Consider the following 18391-nt stretch of genomic DNA (forward strand, 5'->3'; position numbering starts at 1 on the left):
ACTCGTGGCGTGCGCACCAGCCACACAAGGACAGCCATTTCCCATTGAAACCGGTAGTGGCAATTGTTATGCGTAAGTTCAGCCAATCATCCAGTTGCGTGAAGGATACGCACGAGTCCTCATGTCTACAAAAGACCTCCCGTCCCACCAGTATAAGTCACGACAGAAGGAAAAGAAGAAACGTGGGAGAAATAGAAATCTGAAAGATTCAGGTAAAACCCCAGATCTGAACTCCAATTCCCACCATTATTAGAATTTAGCCGTTCTCCCGTTTAGTTGGATTCAAATTTTCCTGTTTTGATTGATATTTTAGTTCATCTCATGCAGTTTTCTGTTTTAAAATTCCGATTCCAGTTTCAGTGCGGATCTCTTGAAACTGGTTGCATTTCGGCCACATTAAAAGGTCTGGCTCTCACTTCCTGATTTTAATATATAAATATCTATCTTTTCATCCATTGCTATAAAACCCCTCTCTTATTAGTATTATTACCAAATAAATCCTAATCTTGCATGCCAGTTAGCCGAAGTTTTCCATCCCACCTGCCGACTTGGATGGGGTACTACTTCTCTAGTAATCTGAGGGGCCCACATGATCTCTGGTATGATCACTATACATATATTCCATGTGGAGTGTGGTTAACGTTACCTGGATCTTACCTGTATCAATGTTCGACCTGGGTAGGTAATCTAAACCTTAGGTTGGGACCTTAACCCTAAATAGTTTGTAAGCTTGAACATAACTGTATAAATTTATAACTCATAATAGGGTTTGATTCTAAGGAAACACGCACTCCCTAGCAACACTGGTAGGCGATTCAAAGTATAAGGTGATGATTTTTCCCCTTAAGCTTTCCATTTTCAAATTGGTTTAAGTTATAGTCTTTATCAAATTGTTAATTCATAGCATGCGATCTCTTATATGATTTATATATGATTTACGATTGATAATTGTGAAACATGATTGCATGCGATAGTTGCTACATGATAGCTCTCATTTTAATTTATAGTTCACATCATGACCTGTTTTGATTATTATGCTTAACATATGCCTGTCATGCTATAGCAGTATATTTTCATATGAATTGTTGTAAGTCATTATGAACCTATATTCACTACACTTATTAGTGGGTAAACCCTTTAGTGTATGTGAACTCATACTTAGGATGTAACATGATGGAGTGTGGAATCGAATGAACCCTCGATTGGAGGTTATGTAGGACATGAGATTCCCTACTCAATTAATTTGATTGACTATTGATCGATGGGTTTCATTAAGCATCTTAAGGTGGGAGAAATCTCATAAGCTAGGGATGGTGGTAATGGGACACTATGCCCGAGCTATCGGCCTACGCTGGGTGACGAGCCCCCCGTAGTGACCATTGAGTAACTTAAAATGGATGATTGTAATTGGAATAATAACGGGTTGGCTGATCATGCATCCATAGCATATTGGCGATGACGGGTGGCTAATTCTGGATGTTGTAGCATGTTCCCTTAGGAGCATTAAGGGATTACTTTGCTAGCTCCCAGACCACCGACTATCGACCTATTTGTCCGACTGGATACATCCCCAAGTCGATGATTGCATGGGTGACGAGCCCAAATCCGATTGGATACATCCCCAGGTCGATGGTTGCATGGGTGACGAGCCCAAGTCTGACTAGATGAACATCCCCAGGTCAATGTGCATTCACGCATCCATGCATATAAAAAGACTGCATCATGTACTATATTGAATGCTTATTGTTTTTAACTATGCTTAGCTAAGGCGGCGGTGTGTAATCTTGAGGGGAATTCACACTGAGTTGGCCACTCATCCATCAAATATATAACCGTACAAGTAGCATAAGTGGCTTAAGTGATATGCAGGTTCAGATTGATGAGGAGTTGTATAATAGTCAAGGATGCGTAGTTGTACCTACCAAGGAAGCTGCGCAATCTTACGGCTTTCGTTTATATGTTTTTATATATTCCTCATATATGTAAATTTTGTAATGTTAACGTGGAGGCATTGGTTTATATAAGTCATTATGGGCAAACTCTTGTATACTTTAAATGTAAATAAAAATATTCCTTTATGCTGACTTGTCCATTCTACGCTTATCTGCTAACTCTGATAAAAGAAAAAGATTATATATGGAATTTGGCTCTTTTTAAGTTAACACTCAGGATCTTGGGAAACGGGTCATATAATCGGGTCCTGAAAACATGGAGCGTTACAGCAAAGCCGGTCAGTGTTCCCCATGCGGCTCACTTCAAGCTATCTTTAGAATAGTGTCCTAAAACAGACAAACAAAAGCTGAATATGTCTTGTGTGCCTTATTCAAGCGCAGTTGGCAGATTGATATATGCCATGGTCTGTATAAGACCGGATATTTCACGTGCAGTTGGTGTTGTTAGCAGATACGTGTCTAACCCCAGCAAACAACATTGGAAAGTGGTGAAATGGCTACTTCGATACATTCGAGATACAAAAGATTACGTCTTAACTTTTGAAAAAATAGGGGTGAAGTTAGTTGAGTATGTGGATTCGGATTACACAGGCAATATTGATGCCAGAAAGTCGACTTCAGGTTACTCATTTGTGTTAGCTAGGGGTGCACACAGGTCGGTTCGATTATGGGGTGAAACCAGAACCGAACTGTTCCTAACGATTCTAGGATATTCGGCACCGGAACCGGACCATTAGCACCCTAGAACCGAACTAGAACCAAACCGTTAAAACCGGATCGGTTCCACAGTTCTGGGCTTTTTATAATCCAGCCCAATTGCATGTTTTATTTTATAATCTAACCTATGTCCATTCATGTTGTGATCCATTTAATGAATGGTTTAGATATTGTATAAGGTATGCAAAAATACATTTATAAAAACAATCAAATAGTGCATTTTAAACCATAAATCATGAGTCAAATATGGAAACATTTAAAGGGTTCCTGGTTCGGTTCCAAGTTTAGTTCTTGATTCGATTCCGCAGTTTGGATCCACCGTTCGGTTCTACGGATCGGTTCACGGTTTGATTCGGTTCTACATACCCCCAAACCGAGAATCGAACCATTATAATCGGTTCTTTGATTTTTGGAACCGGAACCGGTGCACTCTAGAACCGGACCAAACCGGACCGTTTGGTCGGTTCTAGTCCAGTTCCACGATTATACCGATTCGATGTGCACCCCTAGTGTTAGCGAGTGGAGTGATTAGTTAGATGTCGAAGCTTAAGTCTGTGGTGACCCTTTTCACGACCGAAGCTGAGTATATGGTGGTAACATAAACATTCAACGAAGGTATTTGGTTGAGGGGGATGATAAATCAATTGGGGCTTCAGCAGGAGGCCATGCCAGTCAATTGTTACAGCGAAAACCTGATTAATTTGGCTAAGAATTATGTTTATCACACACGTACTAAAGATATTGATGTGCTTCATTATTTTATCTGACAGGTGCTTAAGGAAGGAGTCATGATTCTAGAGAAGTTTCACACGAGCGTGAATCTGGCTAGCATGCTTACAAAGGTAGTTCCCACAGAGAAGTTCAAGTTCTGCGCAACTTCTCCGGTCTTGGATAAGGCATAAATGAAAGACAAAATGTGCACGAGAAGCGATGGTGGAGCTATGATATAAGGCAGAATTAGACATGAGGATAATGAGCTATGATGAATGAAGATTGAAAATATGGTGTAAATTGTTTTTCATGTCTTAAATTTGTAAGCAACGGGGTCTATTGATGCAATAGACAAACCTCTCCATGCCATCGAGCAAATGTCGATGCCATTGATAGGTGCTCAATGCCATCAAAAAAATTCAGAAAATTCATGTTGGTTGCTGGAACATTTTGGTGTTGCTACTTGATGTCATCGAAGTAAGTTTGATGCCATCGAGGTCTTCAATGGGTCTATTTATGCCATCTAAGTTCTATCGAGCGCACGAGCAGAGTTGCGTAAGAACGGGATTTATTTTCTATTCCGATTATGATACTCTATGATACTATATATATCAGGTGTAATCGGGATTAGGGAGGGAGAGGAGTTCTAGGGCTTTGTAATTCATTCCTAAGGGTTTCAAGAGCATAGCTTGGGCTTATAAGGTAGATTCAAGGCTTGTTTGAATCGGTAACTCTCTATCTCTTGTAATTTCTACTTTCATAGTGCATACTCCTTGCTTTATGCTGTAGTTTTTTCCTGAAAGGATTTTCCACGTAAAATTTGAATTGTTTGTATTTGGACTTAGTTGTGCGATTGCGTGTACTTTGCTTGATTCGTCTATGATTGCATGTACTTTGATTGATTCGTGCTTCCGCGGTTCCCCAACATAGGTCAAATATATGCTCGCTGACTTAGCACATCAAATGAAGTCATTATGTCCATAAACTAGGAAAAAGATCCACTGGGGCGGCACTAGCCAAGAAGAGAATCACACCAGTGGGATAAAACTCTCACTAGATGTGTCATGCCCCAAGCTTGAAAAAGGGGCTCACAGAATTCCCGATCGCCGAATCCGGTGACAATAGCCTCCGTAGTACCCCATTCTCGACTCCCAGTGTCCATACACCAGGTTCCGATCTTGGGATTCTACGAGGAGAATTTTTCAATGTACATTTATCCCATAAGAAGCATAACTACAAGTATACCAAAATCACAAAGGCAACATTATCATCACATATCCACTAATATAAACATTTGAATACAGTGCTAAAAGGGAAATACATAAATTGAAAATCAAAGCTCCAAAAGACGGCTGCACGCTCCAAGCTCAACGCTGCTACGACCTAACGCCACCTGCATGCATCTATCTTGGATAAGCTTATAGAAAGCTTAGAGGGTGGTATAAGTGTGTGCGCAAGGTAAGTGTTAAGTATGCAATATCAAAGCAATGCGGAAACATGCTGGTAAGTCTATAAATACCATCAGCCTTATCCAGGTTATGCGATGCAAAAACATAATAAGGCAAAGTCATATACTAAGGAAGCAATGTAGATTAGCTATACAATGCGGAGACATAGTGAGCCAAATATCATGTATTAAGAATGTAATGCAATATGCGGTGCGAATGAAATGACCAAGCTGGAGTGTCAAGTCGGGATGATAGTACGTAGTATCGCAGGCTAAGGGTCCATCACAAGGGACTTCTATCCAAACCAGTCGCATACCTAAGTTTGGATAGTCAGACTCAATGTAGTAAACTCCTGATCTCAGGTTGGTCGCTCGCCCTAACCGAAATCCTAGTCATTGCGAATATACATATAATCATTAGTTACGCACCACCAGCCCGAGTGGATAGTGAATGAATGAATAAATGAGTATGCAACTCCTACTCAATAAGTCCACATATTAGTACCGTACATCTCTAGGATCATCACTGGGGTCTATTACACTCTACGCCAGCTTGCAGCCCCTATCTGAGTGCACAACTAGGAAAGTGGAAGAGATCTCACTATCCACCTGCCAATATCGGGCCCGGCTCGTCGATAGTGGACCCATTCCTCAAGCCGATCAAACTCAACCTAGATATTACCCCTTCACTCAGGCAGGTAAGGTTACACTCCTTCCCAACCGACCACGACATAGTGGGAGACGCAGCCTACTGGTATACAGCCCTCGTGCACTCATATATATCCACTCGGTGTAGACGTTGGGGCGTCTCCTAGCCGCGGATGTTTAGGAATTTTCACCCAGGGACATCTATGATGCCCGTATGCTAGAATTAAACATTTTCAGTGTCCCGTCTAACTATCCACGACATGCCTATGGAGGCCACAACCCTGATGTCGATAGGGCGTACGATGGTCATATCACAAAATGCGAGATGCATGAGTCATACCAACTAGTCATGCATCAAACCTGTGCGTACCACGCGCTCATATGGGCAACTCCTCCTATCAGGGAGTCCCCTAATAATCCGCCCTATGGCATATGCAATGGTCAACCACATCTCATAACAAACATGCAGATGATGCATATGGGCATGTATCATGATGATATACTATCATATACTCATAATCGATATCGATAATCGGCACCGATAATCAGCCTTGATTACTAGCATCGATAATCGGCTTAACAAATGGCCTAAGAGAAGGTCACAATGTGGACATTTAACCATCATTGCCCATCAATGTGGACATTTAACCAACATTGCTCCCAAGGAGTGGCCTTCATAGGGCCAAACATATAGTGGGCCCATGGCCTCACACAATGGCCCAATATACATCACCATAGGCCTCTCTCAAGGGCCTAATACACATCACGATGGGCCTCACTCATATGAATCACATTGGGCCTCGCTCATGGACCTCATATATATCACATTCGGCCTCACACAAAGGCCTCACATATATCTCATTGGGCCTAACCCATGGTCCTTATATACATCACATTGGACCTTAACCCATGGGCCTCAAATACATCACAATAGGCTACATATACATCAAGTGGGCCGCATCACATGGGCCGCACCAATGGGCCTCATATACATCAAGTGGGCCGTATCAATAGGCCACACCAATGGACCTCATATACATCAAGTGGGCCGCATCAATGGGCCTCATATACATCAAGTGGGCTGCACCAATGGGCCGCACCAAGGGGCCTCATATACATCAAGTGGGCCGCATCAATGGGCCGCAGCAATGGGCCTCATATACATCAAGTGGGCTGTATCAATGGGCCGCATCAATGGGCCTCATATACATCAACTGGACTGCATCAACGGGCCGCACCAATGGGCCTCATATACATCAAGTGGGTCGTATCAATGAGCCGCACCAATGGGCCTCATATATATCAAGTGGGCCGCATCAATGGGCCTCATATACATCAAGTGGGCTGCATCAACAGGCCGTACCAGTGGGCCTCACCATCTACACCATTCATCTATTTTAGAGAGCATTTAGAGCATTTCCCAAAAAAAATGAATCATATCGATAAATCATCTGAACCGCACTCTAAATAGCGGTGGCAATGATTAGAAGATCATCTGGACCATACCACAAATAACAGTGGTGATAATAATTTCCACCGTTAAAACCCCATAGGGCCCACCATAGCGTTTATTTTCTATCCAATCGGTGCATATGGTCACAAAGACCTGAATTAAATGGAAAAACAAATATCATATTAATCCACAGCTTTTGTACACCCAAAAGGGTTTCAAGGGTAGCCGTTCAATCCCCCACTATTTACTGCAGTGTGATCCACCTGATAGATCTGCCTCTTTTTTGTCTCAAGCCTTAGGACAAGCTCACCAAATGGGATGGACACTTTGGATGTAACACAAGCCTCATGTGGGGCCCATAGAAACTGCTAGCACCAAAGCAGCAGCTATATAGCCGGTGTGAGTGGCCAGGCCACCGTCCAGATGGACGATCTGGATGGACGGCATTGATAATACACATACATCACCGTGGGGTCCACCGTGCAGCGACGGTGAAGATACAATACATACATCATGTCAGTGGGTTCCACAGACCTGCTGACGTCAATACGTAGCCATATAGCTAGTGTGTTGGAAAACCAGCCAATCCACTTGCCAGAATAGGTGGGTCCAACGTGGGGCCCACCACATATATATATATATATATATATATTATAATATAGTCTAGCGTCCAGACGGCCTGGATGCTAGGTACGTACATCAACGGTGGGTCACGTGGATGGAATCCACGGATGGATGACATGTATGAAACACATACAAAGAGGTGGGTCCCATGTGAGTGTGGTCCACCAGCAAAGGACCAATCTGAAATTTGTGTTTTTCCTTCAGCAACGCCTGCTGTTGGATAGCAACAGGTGCAGTTGTGCCTGACCATCAGGCCTACATCCAATTGGCCTCTCCAACTGGACGGACGGTGTGGATGTAGCGCATACAATAAGGTGGGATCCACGTCAGTGTGGCCCACTTGCGTTAAATCACACTGATATTTGTGTTTTGCCTTTCGTCCAGATGGCCAACAGCAAGGCGGGCCGCTCTCGCTGGTCAGTGGACGTCCCACTGCTGGACAGTGTGCGGGCCACCGGATGGACAGCGAGGATCATGTACACATTACTGTGGGGTCCACATCGATGGCTACAAAGCTGGGATCCAGCTGATGTTTGAGTTTTTCCCCTTCATCAAATCCCATGATCGCTGGATCAGGTGGGCCATACTTCATCACAAAGAGAGAGAGAGAGAGAGAGAGAGAGAGAGAAGTGTAGTTGAGGGACCCTGCCACTATGGCCCCCTCTTAGATCACAACACATACATCAAAGTGGGTCCCATCAAAGTGGGCCCTAAGTCAAAATCATGATATAGAGTTACGAACACCCACTGCTTCTTCTAGGCTCCATGGACTCCATAGTTCCTAGGCTTCGATTTTGATGGAGGACGATGGAGATTGAAGGGTGGAGATCGAAGATTAGGGGGGCTAGGAAGTGGGCCACACCATAGCTTCTCCATGGGAAGCTTGGACGTCCTCTCCTTGGGAGTTGCTTGGGAGATGGACTTGAGAAAGAGAGAGAGAGAGAGAGAGAGAGAGAGAGAGAGAGGGGTGATGTAAGAGTGATGGATGATGGGGGTGGTATGGGTTGTGTAAGAGAGAGTTGACTTGGAGAATGGCTTGTGTACTCGAGAATGAGATGGAGGGATGGGTTGTACTTTGATTAATTGATGTGAGGGATGGGTTGTACTTTGATTGATTGATGTGATGGGTTGTAGAGATTTTCTTGAAATTCGCAACGCACGGCGTTTTCCTCGATATAAACGCCAGCCCACAACTCCTGGCCTGAGTATCACATTGGCGCGCAAGACGCGACGTTGGAACCGCGGCGATGGCACGGTCGCAAGAGTACAAGTCTCGGGTCGAGTTAACTCGGATATACGGGATACGACTCAGGGTCGCACGCAAATGCCGGTTACAGGTCGCGGTCTACCGAAATTCGATAGGGAGGATCGCGGAAGTCTACAGAATGGTACGGTCTAGGATACGGGTCATATAAGATGTGTACTATTATAGTTATAAAAAGAATGTTATATAAGATAGGGAATTGAAACTTTGTTGGATACTATCAAGTAGGCCCTCCTTGTTAGTAATGTCCATATTTGATCTAATATCGATAAGGTCCACTCATGGCCCAGTTTTGCTACAGTTGTCTAACAAAGAAGTAATTTCCTTTTAAGATGCACCCAAATCAGATGTGGATTGTTTTGATACCGCGCTTCCTAGCCTAATGATCAAAACCCATGCCTGGGCCATAATTTTCCAGGGCTTATAAAATCAGGCACAAGACTAACCCATAATTTTGAGCTTTACTCATAAACCCCGGGCCTGACGTAAAAAAAATTTTATGTTTTTTTTGGCCCATAAAGTCAGGTCAAGCATAGGCATAGGTTGTAACGTTCAAGTTGAAATCCAGCTGGGTGGTGCCTTTATAGCAAGTTGAGGCTTACCCAGCCCATTCTAGCAATAGTGCTAAATAAGCTGGTCCAGCTTTTCATATCGGATGCTGAGGCATGTCCAAACACAGGCGCAGTACAATTTAGATATCAAGCTTACCTGGCCCCACCCATGGTCCTCATTTCTCAGTCGAACCATGTATCCAGACCAGCCCATCCAACTTTCACCCCTTTTTGAACACGCTAGAATCATGAGCCCAACCTTTTTTTTCCCCATCTTTTTATCTTCAACTCCAAGCCCCCAAACACAATCAAATCATGTGAGATGCTTTGGCCCTGTATGGTAGATGCTTAAAAATGAGATTATCTCATTTTCCTCAACAACGATCATGTATTAGAGATACTCATCCTTAATACATAATAAGTTCATCTCATTTTAGCTGACAATAATTAGATATAAGAGTGATCAAGATCTCCAATACATAATGACAGTTAGGAACTCATTTTGAGATATCTACCAAACGGGTGGATAAAATACAACAGAAGACAACAGTCAAATGCTTCCATAATAGCAAAGTGCTAACGTAGAAAGTGTTGGACATAGGCCAGTGGAGCCCATTGGTGGGCAATCACTAGTGGGTGGGTCCCATGAGGTTTGGCCTCCCTTCTATTAATCATTTATCTTTCTTCTGTTCGAAGTTGAATTTCAAATTCAACTTTAAATGAAGATTTAGATGAGGAGATAAGGATAATACCAATAATTTCTGGTCTTATCCAAACTCCCATCCTTCCCTATAAATGGGAAGAGGCTCTCTTGTGAATTACACATTAAGCAACAATGAGAGTAGAAGGAAGAAAGTGAGAGATTGATATTTGTCCATTTAACTTGTCCTTGGGACGATCTAAGCCATAGATTGTAATTCGAGACCATATATTCCATAGAATCAGAGGGGTGATTGGACCCATTTGCCAGTATACTAAAATCGTCATTTAGGAACGGTTTTAAACCGTTCCTAAATGCTTCAGGAACAGTTTACTACCATTGTGTCGCAGAAAATCAGGAACGGTTCAGAACCGTTTTGGGTAGCATTTCAGTTTTTAGAAACAGAATTTTAGGAATGGTTTTAAACCGTTCTAGTGCCAACGGTTAGATTTTAGGAACGAAATTTTAAAAACGGTTTTAAACCCTGATTAATGTTGCCAATAGTTTTAAACCCATTTAGATACTAACAGAAACTGAAGCTGTTTCCACCTTCATTGAAACAGGACCAGCTCCACAGGCTCAGCCACATTACTAATACAAACAGAAACTGAAGCTGTTTTCCACCACCATTGAGAAACAGGACCCGCTCCACTCATCAGGTGGCAAAAACATCCGAGTGTGGTCCACCTGATGAATGGACCAGCCCCATTATTGAATCTAGGCATACAACCAAGTAATTTCTGATTGAATTTTATGAACAAAGAAAGAATACAGAACTACTTCAGAATCTCATCTGAATTTTAAAGCTGTTTCCACATTCTTTGAAATAGGACTGCCCTGTCCATGCATCAGGGAGCAACATCATCAAACAGAACATGCTGGGGGCACACCTGATGAATGGACCACACCCATTATTGGAACAAGCCAATTATTATGAGGAAAGAAAGAATTTCATGAGCAAAGAAAGAAGAATTTCTTACACAGCCTTCAAAAAAAAAAAAAAAAAAACAGAACACGCTTAAACAGACCATTCATTCCCAACTGAAATTTGACTCTGCATTCAGATGACTTGATCCTACCATTGATTTTTAGCCCTTGTGGGGCCCAACTGAATGACTGGACCTCACCCATTTGCACATATCCACAGCCCTATCATGCATTTCTGCTTCCGTCAGCTCCTTGCCGGACTTGCAGTCAGTTCTTCTTTGCCTCACCAGAACCTGGGGAATTCAAGATTCCCGTAATAGAGGAAGCAGAAGATCTCTGGATTTTTGTTCCTATCGCTCCATTCATCAACTGACACTTGAGACCTGCTAGCATTTCACATGCACGTTCAAAGGATTTCATATGCAAATCTGGGCCACGCTTGTCTGAGTCCGAAGATGAAGGTTGGATCCTTTCAAGGAGAGATTTTGCTTCTGAAATTCTTCCTTTCTATCAAGCAAATGGCCAGATTGCATTGCCTCTTTTTATCTGGTTCTATGCATAGAGCTTTCCTATGTGCACGGGATACTTACCATCGTTAGCATTCTTACAGCCATTATCTTTTAATTCAATTAGATGATAGTGAAAGTTTAGTTTCTTAAATGGTAAATAATCTGAAATTGACAGAGCAATTTGCTCAGCCCCACAACTGTACAGTGAGTGGGAGAAATGCAGAAAATCTCCCCCATCTGATCACAAGAAACAAAGTGAACTGGGCTTGAAAAGTCCATTCCATGAAGTTACACTTGCAAACCATGAATGGTCACAATCATCTGATAGGGGAGATGGTGGATCAAGGCCCATCCCATGGTGGGCTGAACAGGTGAACAGTTTAGATTACTAAAATGTGGGTGCTTCCTTTGTCATTGCTGAGTCAAATAGAAAAAGAAAAAGAAGATAGAAGATGTGGTTTCTATGGTTGATGTTCTCTATGGTTGAGTTTAGAAGTTGCTATATTTGAACTGAGCAGAATAGCTTAAATGTCCAGTGGTTTTTTTTTTTTTTTTTTTCAAATATCAGCAATAGTAATATTACATTACATACACTAGCAATGAGGAATTATAGGATTCTCGACCCTAGGCTATGCAAACACTACTATGTGATCTATCCAATGGCCATTCCCACCTTTTGGCTTCTGACCCAGCCACATGGTGGCCCATGAGATCAATGGTCATCAGAAACATGCTGACCATGTGTATGGTGGGTCCCCTGTCCCTGATCAATGGTCATCGAAATTATCCTGGACAATGCAGCTGAGCTGGATTCTCCCCAATCAAGCACAAGTTCGGATGCACATCTTGATGAGATACATCAAGTTGTGCACACCATCAGGTTTCTCGAGGTTGTATTGAGAGAACATACTGCACACTGCAATGCGACCATGGTACTTCATGTTCGCTAGTACTGCATCAAGCATTTTGCCGCCCACGCTCTCAAAGTAAATGTCGATGCCCTCAAGAAAATGCCTGACAATAAATTCCAAACATTTGTATAAACTAGGAAACGAGACACCCATATACCATTTTCTTTGTTTTGAAAATTGAAATTGCCAACCACAGTGCAGAGCTTTGCTAAGCCCACATTCACGTGCAAAGGTCTGGGTAGATGACCTGTCTAAATAATCAAGTTGTCCAATCAACAAGTGGACACCACACATGTAGAATGTGAGATTTTGGTAATTCTTTCTAAAGCAACTTCAACATGTGTGGCTTGCCTATTGGGTGGGCCAACTTGATTATGAGGCCACATCATTTTCATTGTGTGACCCAGCTGATGTGCAGCTTATATGTCAACACATGGACAGTGTGTTTGTTTAGCTATGTTTAAGGGCTCGTGGACAAATAAACAACGATGTTTTGAAGATAATTAAATCAATGGTGTTTGAGATTCTCATATGCTAACACGAATACTTAACCTTTTTAAAGCTACAGTCAAGTCAGGTTCTTCCTTGTAGTTGAAAGCATCATCAAACCCAAACTTACTCTTCAATAGACCAACCTGAACCCACAAAACAAATATTAGCAATTTTTCCCTACTACATAACAATGGTAACAGAAACATTATTTTATAACAGTTTGCATTTTGGGACTGCATGTGAACATATTTATATTACCAGGAATTACTTGATCCTCATCCATTGTTCAGTAATCCTGACCATTGGTATGTTGGGCCCCAACGTGGATGAACTGTGACCCAGGAACCTCCTCAATAGAACAACCCAACCATTCAAATTGTGGCCTCAACATAATAGTTGAGAAGAGAAATACAATAACACTACACATACAACTAAAAAATGACCAGGATTGGTGTTATACTTGGTTCACTTCAGTAAGATGCTATGTTGTAAGCTATTTTGTAGGCAGAACTCCAATTGAATAACACTCGGAACAAATTGAGGTTCTTACGAATATCAAACCCAAAATGTAATTCATAGATCAGCAGCCATCTTTAAGAATGTAGGATAACTTTCTATTGCCTTTTCTTTTTTATAATTGAAGGACTACCATTCAAATGATACAGTGTAGATACAATATGCAAAGACTTTGATCCCAAAGAATCTGAACTGCCCTAAATGACACATCTGAACTTCTCTAATGCTTTGATCGAGTCATCCAACCAGCCAAAAATTCATTAAAGAATGACTTCGCCAGAAGCAGTTGTCTTTACTCCGACCAGTTGTGCAATCAACAACTGTCGACCTCGCCATGTGAGGCTTGGCAAGTTCGATTAGATACTCACATTCCTCTTTGGACCGCTAAAAAACTAGATTAGTATTTGTTCTTTTAAACCAACGCTACTCAATTTCATCCAATCCCATCACACAAATAAACAACCAACAGCTCAATAAACGTAAATGAAACAATTTCAGATGAAGATGACGCGCGTATAAATAGTCTACACATTAAGAAGCTTGAACACATCAATTACACTCGAAAGCAAAATCATGTAAGTATGGCTATCCATCACATTTTACTTATGAATATTCGGGCCTTGAGCAAATGATTGAAGATAAATTCAAACTGTATACACACTGTTTTGTCATGCATTTTCATCCATACGACTCCCAAACTAGTTTGCGTGAGACCCTAAATGCTAGTGCATGCCTTTCTAATAGGTAAAAAGAATGTTCCAAATGATTTAGATAAAACAGGTAACAACTTACAGCTGGATGCAGCGCCACAATAGCAAAAATGAAAACTAGAATCAAAGTCATAACGATAAAGGTGTTAAGACCACAATCAAGTCCTGAGGGAGTAAACCAGTGGAAGAGCAGCCCCGAGAAGCAAAATGTTTCCACATAACAAACAAGCGAGACAACAAACAACGCCATGTACCTAGATTCAGCATAAAAAAACATTAGAAATTTTTAAGAAAGTCTTACTCATCAGGAAATTTACATAAAAGAAAGAAAGAAGTATACACATGCTGATCCACAAATTGAAACAAGAGAACCATATCAAGGATGTGAAAAAAAAAAAGTCCAAAGGCCATGCAGCTAGAGCATCAAGAGAGGAAAATTTATAATTTAAAAAAAAAAAAAAAAAAAAAAAAAAAAAGAGAGTAAAAAGATAGCTCAACCAACCAGAACTGTTCATCTTTGCTAACCCAATTTTCATTCCATCCATGTACAAAATCCAACAGCAGAATAACTTGTACAAGAAGAAACAGTCCTGAGCCGAACTTTGATATCGTCTCTGCATTGATGAAATCAAACAATCAGCTACAGAAGTCTATACATATGAAGAATATGTGCTCAAAAACAAACAAATAAAAAACAGTACCAAAATCTTAAGTGAAAGAGGAGAAGAAGCTCTGTTTGTTAGCAAAGGATTTCGTTTATTCAAAAGGACCTTAGCCTTCACATGTTATTGAGAGAAGAATATGCAACCCCCTCAATAACAACATCACCATCATAGGTCACCTTAGTGGATTCGGTAAAGTGGTGGATGTGAAAGTTCACATGCAACGTTCCTCATTTTTTGAAAAAAAAAAAAAAGCGTAAGCCACCAGATACGACTCTGTTATTGGATGGTTACGATTGTCTGATCATTGCAGTTTCTTTGGACATTTACGATCTGGATTGGTTGATGATAGTGCGTGATAGCACGAATTTGTACTATTATTAGTTTGAGTATTAATAAGAAAATCGAGTATGTAAATATACAATCGAAATTGAAAGTAATTGAATCTATTGAACAAACAGAGATTATATACCCTCAAAAGGCCCGTGTTCGAATAAGCTCGAAAAAGAGAGAGGTGAAAACAAGGCTCGAGGCATTTCCTCTACCCCTTCTTACCCCCTGCCCTGAAAAGGCAAGGTCACCTTGCCTTTTCAGGTATAGAATCCTAAAAAAAGCAGCTAATGAATCCGCATCTATTGTCCTTGGTTGTCTTTCGTACTTGCCTAGCTGCATTTCTTGTGAGTCGACCCACGCACGGGCAGGCAGCGGAGGTAAGATCGACGCGAGGGCCACATACGTACATCAGCCGTGTGTGTATGGTGCTGTTAGCAGGTGGGGGCAGCATAGTTGTTCCTAGTCTCTGTTAGCAGCGAGCCTACTGAGTTCCAGGGGTCGGGCTGAGTTGCCCATTAACAAACTCTTACCAGCCCTAACCTCAGGTTTTTGCCTCACTCAACCAGCCTATCTGTCATTGGACACCCAAGACGAAGGGGAACAGGGTCCGCCCAGGCTCTACGAAGTGCTCGCCCCAGTTATGAAAGGAATTTTTTAAACCAAACCCATCGTGGTTTGCCGTCCTCCCCTCATTCATAGTGGGCTCGAGGGTGACTGGTCGAGTAAATGAAAGTCTACTTCTCACATTAAGAGAGAGAATGGGCGAGTTACTGCCTGAGTGCCGAGGGGGCGGTTCCTCTCAATGTATTATATTATAACAATCAAACTCATACAAGGAGCATCAAAAGTCAAATTCACTTTCCATGGCAGGTTCAAATCTCTTCAGCTAAGCTTTTTTCTTCCCGATACAGTGGCACTCCTTTCATCTTTGGATCCACCAACGGGCGCATCCCACAACTCATTTGTCAACTAAGATCATTGCACCTACTTCTCTCATTCTTGATGAAACCTATTGCCAAGCGTAGTAAACGAGAAGATAAAGCATGATCCCATGTCTTTTCCACTTTCTGAAGTCTTCCGACTAAATTAGAGTCCTCGGGAATCTGCAACAAGGAGGTTTTTAGAGACCCCAATTCCCTCTCTGAGACATGCAAGCCTTAGTTTTCACTTCCAGCCTTCCCTGATAAATGAGGAGAATCGCTCTTCCCTATCAAATGTGAGAAGGAATCTATAAAAGCTGCCCTCCCGTTCCTCCTTACCCTAAGGGTGTCTCACTATACAAGGTACACACAGTTCAGCAGAGTATAAACAAAGGAGATGAGCATGCATCGCTATTTCACAGAAAACCTTCCCTAGCAAATTGGATTCGTCAATAATGGACCTGAACACTGTTGAAGTCTTGGGGCTATGGAACCTACCCCACATTGGAGGAGAGAACCTCTATTTGTCCTATCCACCAGGTTCTGCACGAAAGGGAGGCCCTTTTCTTATGAATCCAATGATTTATATATATATATATATATATATATATATATATATATATATATATATATATATATATATCACACTTCTCAGAAATATAAAATACAAAAAAAAAAAAAAAAATTATAGGAATGAAATGACAAAAAGCCAGGATATCATGGACCAAGAGGAAGATGAGTACCCTCAAGAAAAAACTCATGTCAAGCATATTTAATGCCACGAACTTTCATTATGTCTTTCGTTGGCTTCACCAAAGATTTTATCCACACTAGATTAAGAAACAATAGCAAATAGAATCACTGCTTATATTTCCAAGGGATTCAACAAAAACAATAAAACAGAAATTGCTTCACCAAGGGTGGATGTGCAAGATCGTTCATGTTTGGGACTTCTAAAGCCTCTCTAATTCAATTTGAAACATGTCTCTCATTATGGTAGTCTCCGTTCCCAGGTTGTGTAGGCCCCACATTGATGTCTGTGAAATCTAGTCCGTCCATTGCATGATGAATTCCTTAGTATTTGGCTACAGGCCCAAAATCAGACCAATCGATCCATGACTCAAAACCACAGGAGAAAATGCACCTCTTATGTCTGGCCAAAGCCTAGAGGCCCAAAAGTCAGGCCGGAGCTACGAGGAAATATGTACTTACTCATGTTTGGCTAGAGTCCCAGAAAACAGGGAAATATCGAACTCACTTGAAAAGCATAAGATCTACTGATGATGATGAAAAAGAAGACAACTGACATCCATTTGGGGCCACCACATGAACAGTCCCATTTGCTGGAAGTGGTCCCATTCAGAGTCTGAGACAGCATGTAGACCACTTCTAGCTACCCAGGTCCTTCCTGTGGTCAGCCCCACTCTGGACAGGTGATGCTGAAAAAGAAGACAACTGACATCCATCCAATCGTACCAAGTCCACCAATCAAGCGGCAGAGATTGTTCCATGAAAGGCATTCCCAGCCCACCACCCATCCACAGTCGGCCCCCACATATTAGCTCCAAGGACTCCAAAACAGTAAAACACAGCACATAAATCTCACCAGAAACCCTAGAACTTGCAGAAACACAAGACATTGACACAGAGAGAATTTTTCCCAAATGGAATCAAATCAATCAGAGGTTAGTTTCCAAACACTACTAGTAGAATCGAACAATCGTTAACAAGAAAACAAAATCAAACCCTACAACCCCTGGAATTCAACATACAGCCTCATCAAAACACCAAAATCCAAAGGTGAAAAAATCATCATAAGAGCGATTTCCACCGACCTTCTCCGACCGATGATTTCTTCTTCTATTGAAACCGATCCATGTCCGAGAAAGAAGAAAACGAGATCTCGAAAATCCCATCTCCGATGATTGGAGTGTAGATGAAGTGAATTACAAGAGTTTATAGCAGATTGCATCCCTAATTACAGATCCTACATCTACTACAACAAATATTGGGTAAGGCCGATTGAAGGATCGGAGAGAGATCGGCATCAAGAACCCTACATTTTTTTAAGGCGTTTGGATGTGCAGATTGCAAATGCGAGGGAAACAAACTTTCAAAACTGGTGGGTATGAATGTCTGTAAAACACGAACATCGCTAAGGGTTGAGATCGGTAGAGGGAGATCGGGAGAGGGAGAGGGAGGCATTTTGGGCGTTTTGAAGGGATCAGGGCATTTCAGGGATGAAAATAATCCAGTAGTCTGCAGTAGATTTACATAAACGTGACTCTCGGGCCATGTGGGGTCCACTTAGAGGGTTCTAATAGAATCCATTCCATCCATTTAT

General features: G+C 41.8%; 1 protein-coding gene across 4 annotated transcripts; it reads right to left on the reverse strand.

Moving 5' to 3' along the window:
- Nucleotides 1-10595: 10595 nt before the first annotated feature.
- LOC131248731 (2-alkenal reductase (NADP(+)-dependent)-like) lies at nt 10596-18166 on the reverse strand. 4 transcript variants are annotated; one of them, XM_058249146.1, is made up of 6 exons: nt 17883-18166; nt 14635-14746; nt 14215-14386; nt 12967-13049; nt 12414-12517; nt 10596-11558 (listed from the first exon to the last, which is right to left on the reverse strand). In XM_058249146.1, the coding sequence occupies exons 3-6, from the start codon at nt 14380-14382 to the stop codon at nt 11467-11469; spliced, it is 447 nt and encodes a 148-aa protein (XP_058105129.1). In that variant the 5' UTR covers nt 14383-14386; nt 14635-14746; nt 17883-18166; the 3' UTR covers nt 10596-11466. The 4 variants fall into 4 exon arrangements, with proteins under 4 accessions (XP_058105129.1, XP_058105130.1, XP_058105131.1 ...); XM_058249147.1 differs by lacking the exon at nt 17883-18166 and adding an exon at nt 14834-15156 and having other exon boundaries at nt 10596-11501; XM_058249148.1 differs by lacking the exon at nt 17883-18166 and adding an exon at nt 14834-15155 and having other exon boundaries at nt 10596-11563.
- Between the last annotated feature and the right edge of the window lie 225 nt (nt 18167-18391).

The sequence above is a fragment of the Magnolia sinica genome, chromosome 6 (assembly GCF_029962835.1).
Source record: "Magnolia sinica isolate HGM2019 chromosome 6, MsV1, whole genome shotgun sequence".
Taxonomy (NCBI): Eukaryota; Viridiplantae; Streptophyta; class Magnoliopsida; order Magnoliales; family Magnoliaceae; genus Magnolia; species Magnolia sinica.